A 13,191-nucleotide genomic window follows, 5' to 3' on the forward strand; every position below is an offset into this window, starting at 1 on the left:
TTTGAGTCCAGACCCCCTGGGTTTGACTTCCACTTCTGCCAGTCACGACCTCTCTGGGCCTCAGTTTCCACATCTGTAAATAAGAGGCCTGGTCCGTCTGAGCTCTAAATTCCACGACTGAGCCTGACATCTTCATTTTCTCTGCTCAGGGTCACGCGGACGCTAAGTGGCCAAGTCTACATTTGAACTCAGGCCCCTTAACCTCGGAGCCCAGTGCCTTCCCTGTTGGACAGCAAGGCTCCCCCAGCTCCCCAGGCTCCCTCCATAACCCCAGGCCATAGAGGGAAAGAAACAGCCAGCTCTCTGATGGCCAGGGTGGGAGCTGCCCAGAGGGCGGGGACTGCCCCCAGCCCCAGAAGGTGGCATGCCTGAGAAGGGCACCAGCCCGAGGATGCCAGTGACTTCTCTGTTGGGCCATGATGCTCCCCAGCTCCCCACCCTCCCTCCATAACCCCAGTAGAGGGAAAGAAACAGCCAGCTCTCTGATGGCCCCGGGCAGGAACTGCCCAGAGGGTGGGGACTGCCCCCAGCCCCAGAAGGTGGCATGCATGAGGAGGGCACCAGCCCAAGGAGCCCTTGGTACCATCTTTGCCAAAAGCCAGACTTTGGACGGGTGGCCCGAGAATAGATTTGGGTCCCACTTCCTGATTTCCATCAAAGTGCTTTTGTCTGTCTGGGGAACCGTGAAATTAAGTAGATGAAGGCAGCGGTGGCAGAGAGACTTACGTTGTTTCAGGATTTCAAAGGAGGCCTTCAGTGTGCTGCAAAAGAAAACACCATCAGGTCACTGGGGAGAAGGCCCTGGACACACCACCTCCATGCTAATTTCCAAACCATCCAATCTCTCAGGCCTGCTTGCTGGGGGTCCAGTGGACCCCAAGCTCAGGGTGACACGGCAGCCCAAGGCTGGTGGGGAGAAGCAGAGTGTCCAAGATGAGGGAGGCGGTTCCGCTTCCTCTGCTCCAGTCATACCACATCTGAGCACCCAGTTCCATCCTTGGCATCCATCCCACCCAGGGTGCCAGGAGGGAGGAGGTACCAAAGACCATGGCATAGGAGGGTTGGCTGGAAGGTTTGGGGAGGTTTAGCACAGAGAGACTTGATGAAGAGGAGGAGTGAGGAAGGAGAGAAGGATAAGATGCCCCACTTCCACTATTTGAAGGGCTGCTGTGTGTAAGAGGGCAGCTAGGTGGCGCTGTAGTGCATAGTGCACTGGGCCTGGAGTCAGGAAGACCTGAGTTCAAATCCAGCCTCAGACACTTACTAGCTGAGTGACCCTGGGTAAGTCACTTACCCCTGTTTCCTCCTCTGTAAAATGGGCTGGAGAAGGAAATGGCAGTATCTCTGCCAAGACAACCCCACATGGGTCTCAAAGAGTCGGGCATGATTGAAAATGACTGAACAATGACATGGGTAATAGGACCTAAACTTGTCCAGCTTGACCCCCAAGAGCGGAAATGGGAGCAAAAGATGAAGGTTACAGAGGCAGTGGAAAAAACACTGCCTGCCGATCAAAGCTTTTCAGAGTGGAATGGGATGACTTGGGTGGGTAGTGAGCCTCCTGTCACCAGGGGTATTCAATGCTCTCATCCCCCGGGGTCTGGAACTGGAGGAATACAGCATGGCTGCCGGCTCTTCCAGGCCAAAGCAAAGTTTTCCTCCCATTTTTCCTGACTTTGCCCCAGGCGGCTGCTTTGTCCCCATCACACTCCCCAGCCTGATGGCAAGGTCCTGGAGAGGAGGGTTGTAGCTCTCCTTGTACCCCCACTGCTTAGTATAGGCCCTTGTATGCAGTAGGCACTAAATAAATGCAGATTACATTTGCTTGGTCACACAGATAAAGGCGGTGTTTGCACTCTCTCTCTTGCCTTCCCCTGGCAGAAATCCCTGCCTGGATTGAGATGCAGAGAATCACATCTCTTTTCCCTGGCATTCAAGGCCCTTTGCAGCATCCCCAAATGGGAATTCTCCTTGAGTGCTTCTCCATCCGCTGAACAATACTCATTTCCCATTTCCAGTGCTTTGCTTAGTCTGTACCTCCCCCCTGGAGTGCCCTCCCCCTGTCTTCTTTGACTATCCAAATCCATTAAGTATGTACTTTGTGCAAGGCCCTGGGCTGGATGCTGAAGGAAATACAGGGGACAGAGGGGTAGGGGCATGGGGGGCCTCCCTGCCTTCAAAGAGCTCGCAGTAATCCTGACCAAACTTCTTCCCCATTTTGGTGCCATGGCCCCCTCTGACGAATGAATGTATGAATGTTCTCATGTGTGTGTGTGTGTGTGTGTGTGTGTGTGTGTGTGTGGTTTCCATGCTCACATAGCTCTCCCTCCCCTCCAGGGTGGGCTCACAGCACCAGACAGTGTGGCTCTGAATAGAAAGGACACAGATGTTAGGATCAGACAACCTGGTCACAACCTGTGACCTCGCCCAAGTCCCTTCCCCTCCACTGGCCTTAGAATCCTCATCTAAAACATAAACCAGCTGGTCCCTCCCAGCGTGGATTCTTGCCATTCCACTCCTACTTCCATAGCACCACAAGGCTTACCAAAGGCCTTCCTTCCCCCCAATCAGCAAGGCAGCTGGTAGTGCCAGGGTCATTCTATACGAAGACAGGAAAGGTCAAATGAGTTTGGAACAGGACAGCTTGGAGAGAAGTGTGACGGCCGTCAAGGAAGAATGAGGAGATGGCCGTGCAGGAGCGAGGGCCCCACTGGGATGGGACAACATGAAGAGGAGAGTCTTTAAAAGTCCTCGCAGGTGCAGGCTACTGCATTAGACCCCAGTGATACAAAAACACACATGTCCCTGCCTTCCACGGCTCATCAGGTACTGGGGGCCAGGGCAGAGGACAGATAGCATGCAGACAGCTCTGGATGACAGAAGGGAGAGGCCCGAAGGCACTAGAAAGAATGGAACATAGAACAGAGCTGCACAATCTAACCCCCTGATGTTAGAGGAGGGAGCCAGGGCCCAGAAAGGGGGATGATGATAGGACCCGGGGTGACGTCCCAGGTGAGGTTCACAAAACACAACAATCACTCGCTTCTCTGATCCTCAGCCCTAGTGACTGTGTGGCCTTGGACAAGTGACTTAAACCCTCCTGGCCAATGAGGGGCTTGTGATTCTGGGATGCCTCGAGGGCCATCCAGCTCCCAATGGAAGCTCTTTGGATCCCAGGAGCCCCATAGGCCAGGCGGTACAAGCATCATTGTCTCCCTGTCACAGAGGAGGAAGCAGGCTTAGTGACTCGTCCAAGGTCACATGGCCGAAGTAGAAATAACAACTCGCATTTCTATAGCTCGAGGAGGCTCACAAAGCTCATGCTGACTGTGTGAGGAAGGAAGGCAGCGCCGTAATTCTCTTATGCACAAGGACATCGAGGTCAGGCCTGGGCCCCTCCCTCCAGCCGCAGCCCCCTCCCATTTAGGATGGCCTTCGGAAATGAAACCACCATCTGTGTCTCATTACCATTTTTCCAGGAATAAAACCAGTGTCCTAAAATGTATTCCAAAAATCAGCGGCGGCTTCTGTTCTCCAGCCCTGCGCTGGGAGTCCTGCCAAGGGGAGGTAGCTAGCAGGCACCGAGGACGCACGGTGAACCAAAGGGAGGAAAGCAAGGAGTGGGGGGAGGGAGTGATGGGGCCCCTTCCCTGGTGATCAGGAGCTCAGCTCATTATGCTGGGAGCCAGCTCACAAGCTTGCCCCAGCTCCCATTCCCCCTTCCAGAAGAGTCGGCTCTGATTTAACCAATGCGCCAAATGGAGGGGGGAAAGGAGGAGCAGAGGACAGATGTGCCTGGGGCAGACCCCAGGTGGGCAGCAGGCACTGCCCAGCACCCAGTGAGCCCCTTTGAGCTGGCACCAGGAGGCTCTCACTAATGGTGCCAGGAAACAATGTGGGTTTGTGTGTGCTGTACGTGGGCAGGTGAGTGTGTCTGTCGATGAGTGTAGGTCCCCAAGCACATGCATATGTGTTACAGCATGACCTTTTAACATGCATGCCTATAAGCATGCACCCATATGCATGTGCACGTATGTTGGAGTATCCAGATAAGTGTACACACATATAGCTCATGTGTGCCCTCTTGTGGCCACATGCCCATGCACACTACATGTCTGTAAGGGTGCACCTCTGTTCATATGTGTCTCTCTGTGTTCTTCATATGCGTCTAGCACACACACACACACGGGTGCCCTTCTCTGAGTATATGCCTGTGTATAAGTGTGAGTCTGTGTGTATGCACCTTAGGGTGTCTGGGTGTGTATGTGTTTGGGCCTGTGAAAAGAGCACCTATTAATTTGTCTGTTTTATTCATCTGGGTATATCTGGGTGTGTGCACACGTGTGTGGCTCTCTGGAAACACGTGTCTCTCTGTAGGCAGTGTTTCCAGGAGGGACATCATTGATGCAGCTTTTTCTTCCCTGTGCCTCCTCATTCACCTCCTCCCTACCTGCACGCACCCCTCAGCCCAGTTACCTTCTGGGGTGTCCCACCCATTGCTCTCAGCCCAGGCCACTGAGAGATGCCTCTGAGGCAGCCGACCAAGAGCTTTCAGCTCACACAACTGTGCAACTGTGGGTCTCCAGGGAAGGGTGGGAGGAAAACTCCTGGGAGTCAATACTTGGGGCCCTGAGGGAGATCAAGCATTATGTAGAAGCAAGAAGACTCCATTTGGAAGGAGAGGGCCTGGGTTCAAATCCTGACCCTGCCACTCACTGGCCATTAGAAAGGACCACAGGGGCCATTTGTCTAGTGCATTTTTTTTTTTTACAAAAATACCTCTCCAGCACTTATCTCCCCTCATCCCCAATACCGTATACACACATTCACAGTCAGAGACACATCCATTCGCACAGAGCCACAGACATACCCCATGTCCAGCAGCTGGGATGAATTGGAGATGGAGGACCAACTAATGGGGAGCGTGAGGACAGAATGAGCAGAGGGGGAATTCTGGGAATTCAGCCACAGACTGACCTCAGGGCCGCAGCTAGGAGCCCTGGCAAGGCAGGGAGGCACAGGCCAGCCTCCTGAATTCAGTTCAGGATGCTTCCTGGCGTGGAAGAGGCAGAGCAGTGATAAGAAGTTTTAGACCAGTGAGCGGCAGGGAGCATTCTCTTGAGTGAAAGGCAGGGGGATGCCCTCCATGGCGGTAGGAGGGACAGAGAGGCTGTCATGGGGGAGGAGGGGAAGGGGACTTCTCCCCACTCAGATGGAAACTGAGGCAAGGCGAGATGAGGGACTTGGCGCTGTCAGAATTAGGACTCCTCCAAGCCCTCTCAGAAACTCTTAGCAGGGGGTTGCGATCTTGTCTTTTGGATATTTTGATAACTATGTTTCAATATAACTGCTTTCCTGTGTAATCCTGTTTATGGATTTTAAAACATTCTGAGAGGATGTCCAGACTGCCATGGGGGTCCATAACACAAAAAGGTTAAGAATCCCTGCTGTACTCCACCACGAGCAGGTCATCCTCACCCCAGCCTAATGAGAGGTGGAATCAACTGACGGGAAGAGCCCTGTCCTCTGCACCCTGCTGGACTTCACCCTCGATCACACCTCCCTTGCCCCTACCCTGGACACCAGCGATTGGCTCCCAACCGTTCTCCCTGCATCGTCACAGAATGACTGAATCTCAGAGGCAGAAATGACCTCAGCAGCCATGCAGTCCAACCCATTTCGAACAGAAATTTCACCGTCCCTGACAATGGGCCATGCTTCCTTTGCTCAAAGACCTCGGGGGTGAGGAACTTACTATACCAGGCCATATCTACCTCTGACGGGCACTAGCTGCGTGGCCCTGAACAAGTCATTCGCCTTCTGAGTCTGAATTCTGCCATCTCCCCTGGAGTTGCTGAGAAGCTCAGATGAGATCAGGTTATTAAAGCCCTTTGCCAGCCTCCAAATGCTAGACAGAGGTAGGTCATTATAACCCACTGCCCTTTTGGACAGCTCCAGCATTCAGGAAGCCCAGATCAGCCTCTCCTTGGTTCCCACCCAGCACTCTTGTTCCACCTTCTAGGTTCAAGGGCTCAGGGAGCAGTCAGCCCCTGACTTTGGATTCCTGCGGGGTTGGGGGTAGGGAAGTGGTAGCAGTTTCCTGCTGAGTCAGGCTTTCCAGGCTGGGTCCAGTGAGGGGAAGGGGAAGTGGTGATATCAGCCTAGTTGGAAATATCAAGTGTTTCCTTGAGATTCGGTGGCCAAGGGGAGGTGATAATGGCATCCCTGCTGCTACCAGGGTCCTCCAGCTTCATTTGGCATGACTAGTCCTGGCCAGTTTTGGTGAATTCAAAGGGAGCCTTTAGTTAAATTGAAAAACAGTGGGGACTGAGTTCCTCATCTCCTTCCATCCACCCAGTGTATTACCCAAAGTTCCTCTCCCTGTTGAGGCAGGGCAGTGTAATGGGAAGAGCATTGACTTTGGAGTCAGATAACCTGGATCCCAACCCCTCCCGAGCATCTTAGGGCCCTTGTGCCCATCTCCTCATGACTCAACACCCTCCCGTTTCCCAACTTGTTCTCAGGTGGCTATCAGCTTAGAAGACGTCTTGTTCTCTTATTCACAGGTATCTGTCCTCCTTCCCCAGGAAATGTGGATGGTCCCAAGGGGATGAGACTGCCCCCTTTTCACGGCAAAGACTAAGCCCTGACCAGATTTGCTGCATGGGTAACCCCTCAGTAATATCAAAGGGGGACCCTGCCCTCTAGTGGCCAATGTACCAAACAGTCCCATTTCCTGATAGTTCTCAGGTGACTGAGGAAGGTGTGCATATAGGGTGGGGTGTGGTGAAGATGAGAGGATGTAGGAAGAAGTATAGATTTCTTTATGTTTAGACACAAGAGAGGGGGATATGAGGGGCCACATCTAAAATCTAATAATTCCACCTTCAAACCTATAATTTCATCTCAGCAACATGAGGTGGGGGTGGGGGAAGAGGAGGGGTAACTAAGACCCCAAGAATGGAAGGGATTTAATCACTCTGGGCCTCTGTTTTCTCTCAGAAATAAAGGGGTTGAACTAGGTGATTCTGTGGTTCTCTCATGGATTCCACTTCCTCAAGGTCATTCAACATGGCTGCAGCAGACAGGTCTGGGTCCTGGGGCTGGATTTGGCACTGACTTGTGTGACCTGGACAAATCACTCCTTCTCCAGGCCTCAGTTTCCTCCTCTGAAAAACAAGGAAGTTGGTCTACATTAGGACTTCTTAACCTGGAGTCCAAGGACCTCAAAGGGATCCATTGATAGAATTTAGGTGATCCATGAACTTGGATGGGAAAAAAAAATTGGATCTTTGTTTTCACTAATCTTTATCTAGAATTTAGCACTTCCTTTAATTATCAATTAAAAAATTTAAAAAAAAACTATTCTGAGGAGTCCATAAGCTTCACCAGACTGACTTGGGAGTCAAAGGACCTGCATTCAAATACTGACTCTGTTCCTTGTTACCTACTTGTTATTGGGTGACCCACTTAAGATCTCTGGGCCTCATGTTCCTCAAACGTAAAACAAAGGAGTTGGACCAACTGGCCTTTGAGGTCTTGTCTACCTTGGACCTCAATGGATAGTCTCATTGCACCAAGTCAAGAGCGGCTCTTCACGAGTCATGTAGCTAAAATGTTTTTCATAAACTCATTCAAAGTAAGGGCCAGAAGGTATCATAGACACCATCCAACCCAATTCCATCCATTTATAGATAAGGAAACAGAGACCTCAAGAGTTTAAGTGACATCCAAAGTCACAGAGTAGTAACAAAGCCAGGTCCTCTGACCCAAAGACAGTGCCATGTTACCCCTCCAGCCCAGCCCTTAGGGGCCAGCCCTCTGGTGATGAGCCCCTCTGTACATACTCTGCAGTTGTATGGACACAGGCAATCACAGAGGCCATGTTGGGGCCTTGCCATCTTGGTTGACTAGCTAGATCACAGAATGTCAGAGTGGAGAGAGACCTTAGGAAGTAGCATAGAATGTCAGGGACAGAAAAGATCTTAGAAGGTGGAGCAAAGAATAGGTCTGGAAAACCTCAGCACACAGAATGTTGGAGCTGGAAGGAAACTTCAAACACAAAATAGGGGGTAGCAGGGCTAAAAGGGACTTGAGAAAGCATCAAGTCCATCTTCCTTGTTTTACAGATGGGAAAACTGAGACCCACAGATGGAAAAATTAGCTTGTCCACAGTCAGGAAATAAGTTAATGACAGAGCTGGCTCTCAAGCCCCGGCCTCCTGGCTCCCATTCCAGGGTTTTTGCAGCCATCCAGGCCCCCACGCCAACCTCCACATGCTAATCTTATTTCTTGGAAAAGATTCTAAGCTCCCTCAGGACACAGACCTTGTCTGGCTCTCTGGTCTCCTTCCCAGTGCCCATCAAGGGTGTGGCCCAAGGTCAATCTTCAGTAAACAATTATGAAATTGAACAGAATCCAGTGAATCTCTCTGTCTGTTTCTCTCACTCTCTCTGTGTCTGTCTGTCTGTCTCTGTCTCTCTGTGTCTCTCTGTGTGTCTCTCTCTCTGTCTCTCTCTCTCTCTCTCTCTCTCTCTCTCTCTCTCTCTCTCTCTCTCTCTGTCTGATTCTCTCTCCCCACACCCCATCGGTGCAGCCCACTGTGTGCCATCACTTTGCTCATAGGAAGTTATGGGCCAATCAAATCTTCTTTCCATTCAGCCTCCACAATCACATCCAAGATGCTTGGATCTCTGTCCAATTTCCCTTCCTCTTTACTCGCTCTCCTTAACACCTCTGTCAGCCCACATTCTTACGTTTTAGAACCTTTTCCTCTAAATAAACCTGGGAGTGTCTCTCATAAAGGCCTTATTTCCAAAATATGTAGAGAGCTGAGTCAAATTTATAAGAATATAAGTCATTCACTAATTGATAAATGGTCAAAGGATATGAACAGGCAGTTTTCAGATGAAGAAATTAAATCTATAGTCACATAAAAATGCTCTAAATCGCTATTGATTACAGAAACGCAAATTAAAATGACTCTGAGGTACCACCTCATACCTGTCAGATTGACTAATATGACAAAAAAGGAAAATGATAAATGTTGGAGAAGATGAGGAAAAATTGGAACACTAATGCATTGTTTGTAGAGTTGTGAACTGATCCAACCATTCTGGAGAGCAATTTAGAACTAAGCCCAAAAGGCTATAAAACTGTGTACACCTTTTAATCTAGCAATACAACTGCTGGGTCTGTATCCCAAAGAGATCACAAAAAAGGGAAAAGGACCCACATGCACAAAAATATTTATAGCAGCTTTTTTTGTGGTGACCAAGAAATGGAAATTGAGGGGATGCCCATCAATTGGGGAATGGCTGAACAAGTTGTGATATGTGAATGTAATGGAGTACTATTGTGCTATAAGAAATGAGGAGCAGGTGGACTTCAGAAAAACCTGGAGGAACTTACATGAACTGATGCTGAGTGAAGTGAACAGAACCAAGAGAACACCGTCCACAGTAACAGCAACACTGTGAGCTGATTAACTGTGGCATACTTAGCTCCTCTCAGCAGTGCAAGGATCTGAGACAACTTCAAAAGACTCATGATGGAAAATGCTGTCCACTTTCGGAGAAAGAACTATGGAGTCTGAGCGCAGATCGAAGCAGATGATTTTCTTGTTTTATCTTTCTTGTGGTTTTTTTTTCCTTTTGCTCAGGTTCTTCCTTCACAACATGACTAATGTGGAAACATGTTTAATAGGATTGTACGTATGTAGCCTAGATCAGATTGCTTGCCGTCTCGGGGAGGGGGGATAGGAAGGAGGTGGAGAAAATTTGGGACTCAAGATCTTATAAAAGTGAATGTTGAAAACTACCTTTACATGTAATTGGAAAAAATAAAATGCTGTCAAGTAGGGGGGAAAAGAGAAGTGATTCTGAAAATTAAAAGATCATTTCAGTTGGGAGCAGAAAAAAAAATTTGTCATGTTGGGATAACTCCATTGTCCTGTTTTATGGTCTTCCTTGGCTGGCAGGTCATGGGAATGCCAGGCCTTAAGAAAGCACTTGAAAGGAAACAAATAAATAAGCCCGGGAGAGAGACTGCACCAGCAGGTTTAGCCTCCTTTTACAAATTTGGAAACTGAGGCCCAAGGAGAGAAAGCGACTAGCCTAATTTCTCCCAGGGATGGCAGGGTGGAGGTTAGAAGCAGCTGGGATGACTCATAGACCCTCAGAGGTTACCTAGCCCAATCTCACCTGGACAGGCCTCCCCTTCTCAGTGTCCCAAGGCAGCCGAGTTCACTGGGGGACAGCTCATACCATTCCCTGACTCAAGCCCAAATGGCCTCCTTCTAACTTCTACCCATTACCCTGGTTCTGCCCTTCAGGCCCAAGCAGAAGAAGCTGAAGTCTTCTGCCCAAGGATGGCCTTTTGCCACATGAGCAATCTAGCCTTGGAGCTGGCAGAGCTCCCAAAGACCATCCGTTCCCCGCCCCACCTCAAGATCTCTTCTCCAGCTGGAATCTCCCCACTTGTTTCCACTGGCCCTCCAGGGATGTGGACTTAAGGCCTTCTCCCCATTCTCGATGTCCTTCTTGTCCAGGAAGTTGCCCAGCCCCTCCTCGCCCTCCAGACCCAGCCTTCATTTCACAGCTAAGATTGCAGTCAGCAGGTGTCAAACCTGGAGTTAGACCAGGGCAGACTTGGGCTCGGGATGATCTGGGTTCAGATCCTGCCCCGGACACTTCCTCTGTGACCCTGAGCATGTTAACAGCTCCATGCCTCAGTTTGGGCAGGGTGATGTCCAAGGTCCTTTCCAACTCCAAATTTATGTTCTGTCCCCTGGTGCATTTCCTAAGGCTCTTTGGAATTTCAATCTGCCTTCCAGGAGGAATTAGAATTTGTCAAAGCACAGAAAAGGAGCATCTCCTCCCTGTCTGCTCTCCAGTTCAGAGGCTCAGGCCCTGGCTAGCAAGGTCCCTCACCCCTAACTGAGGCAACTGGTGGCACAGTGGGAGGGCAGAGCTGGGCCTGGAGTCACAAAGGTCTGAGTTCAAATCTAGCCTCAGACACTCACCAGCTGGGTGACCCTGGGCAAGTCACTCATCCTGTCTGCCTCAGCTTCCTCGTCTATGAAATGGGGATAATAACCACACTTACCCCCAGGGTTGTTGTGAGGATCAGATGAGATGTTTGTAAAGTGCTTAGCACAGTGCCGGGCACCCAGCAGGGATGGTATAAATGCTAATTGTTAGTATCATTACTGTGACCTAGAGACAGAGCTTTCATCGTTTTTGTGTTCAGAGGATCCTTGGAGGAGAGAACACAGAAGAAAAAACGTACATCTTCTGACCGGAAAACCACGGACTCCTTCCCTTCAGCTGTGTAAGGGTGACTCAGGGGGGAAACTCGGGCCTCTGACTATTTATTTCTCTTTCTGGTTGGTAAGGGCCTCAATTCCCCGACAGGAAGCTGGGTCCCCAAAGAATGTGATGAGGTCAGCGCAGAGGGGCCCCCAGCTCAGCAGCCTTCCCTCAGAAGGAGCTCCATCAATCCCAGGGACCTTGAGCAGGCCTTGGACATAGACAAAGGAGGGAGCCTCCTTCACAGTCATTGAAGATGGCTCGGTGAGAGGGATGGGGAAGCAGAGGGCCAATGCTTCATCACGGGATGACTTCACTTTTCCCTCCTGAGACTCGGTTTCCACTTCTGAAAGTGAGTGGGACCAGATGAGTGCTAAGGTGCCCAGCAGCTCCAATGATCTATGGTTCTCAGAAAACCACTTTTCCCAATCCAATTCAACACACATTCAGGGCCAGAACATAGCACTGGGCGAGGATCTAGGGATTTGGAGGACAGGTTTTTTTTAACCTCTGGGCCTTCCATCAGTGTTGGGAATTCATTTGAACTGGATTCTATTCACCAAGCATTTGTGAGATGCTATGTGCCAGGCTCTACGCAGACAGGCCTTGCCCTCAAGAAGCTTGCATTCTTCTTGGGTGGTAGAGAGTGGGAGGAGTAGGTGCGTGGGAAGCATAAATTGGCTGGAGGATCTCTATCGTAGCCCTTACAGGGCTGTCATTTTATGAATGAAATCTTGCTGATACCTGTCTCTTCCTTCAAGGTTCTTCTTTTTTTTTTAAGATCTTCCTATGCACAAGACATACCAAGAAGAGAATCAAATTGCTGGGTGATGGAGTGGATGTTTTTTGGTGGTAACATGCTTTCTCCCATTTTATAGAAGAGGAAAGTCATCACACGACTTTCCTAAAATTTCATGACGTCAGGAACATAGCAAAAACAAGCCCCAGACTCATTCTGGTAAGATGTCAGCTTCCTGAGGGCAGGGACTGCTCGCTTTTGTAACCACATCCTCGGCACCCAGCACAGTGCCTGGCACACGGTAGGTATTTGTTAAATTGAATAAAACATCTGACAAGCCACACTCCATTTCTCTTTCTTATCCTGTTTTCTCCATTCACTAAAATGGGCATCGCCATTCTGTCCTCAGCAGAAGACAGGAAAAAGGTAGTGGGTGTGTTCCCCACTCTCTCTTTCACAGCCAAGTGGAGGGTTCCCCTTTTTAGAGAAAGGGAAGCCCCCTAACCTCAAGTGTGCTCAGTCCCAGCCAGGCTGATGGCGCTGGGAGGGGCCGCCATCTCTCCAGCTGCATGGGCCACTCCACACACACACACACACACACACTCATGTGTCTTTTCAACCAACCCTCGCCCACCTACTTCCTTTTCCTCTTGGCATCTGAACCTTTGTCTTCCTCCAGGACTCTAGTGCCGCCTCCCCCATGAAGCCTTCCTTGATTTGTCCAGTTGCTGGTCCTCTCGCCCTTCTCCCATTTTCCTTGGTCATGATTTCCCAGAGTCCTCATCACTCCCTTCTTTGCATTCTCTTGGATTCCAATCCTTGCCCCCTTGTTCTCTGAGGGTCAAGACAGCCCCGTTTCTTACCTTGGTATTTCTAGCACCTAGAATACTGCCTAGTATACAGAAAGGGCCTAATAAGGCTCTGGTTGTTGAACAAGTGCAGAATGAGAACGTGGGAGCATTTGTGTGAGCAGGAGCTCTCCTCCCAAAGAGAGAACAGGCCATTCCTTCCGGTCTTTAGCTGCTGTGGTGCTACACTGTTTTCATCTATACCTCCCTTATCTAGAAGAGGGAAACTGAGGCAGTGAATCGGCAGGGACTTCTCGGGGCCAAACAACCAGGTGGAATTGACCTAGGGAAGCAG

General features: G+C 50.1%; 1 protein-coding gene across 1 annotated transcript in view; it reads right to left on the reverse strand.

Moving 5' to 3' along the window:
- Positions 1–13,191, reverse strand: part of PSTPIP1 (proline-serine-threonine phosphatase interacting protein 1) — a 91,994-nt gene that overhangs the window by 23,447 nt on the left and 55,356 nt on the right. Inside the window, exon 4 of the mRNA XM_036735964.1 lies at positions 727–761. Within this exon, the coding sequence (XP_036591859.1) occupies positions 727–761 (35 nt within the window). The remainder of the gene's footprint in view (positions 1–726; positions 762–13,191) is intronic.

Source organism: Trichosurus vulpecula, chromosome 8, assembly GCF_011100635.1.
Source record: "Trichosurus vulpecula isolate mTriVul1 chromosome 8, mTriVul1.pri, whole genome shotgun sequence".
NCBI lineage: Eukaryota > Metazoa > Chordata > Mammalia > Diprotodontia > Phalangeridae > Trichosurus > Trichosurus vulpecula.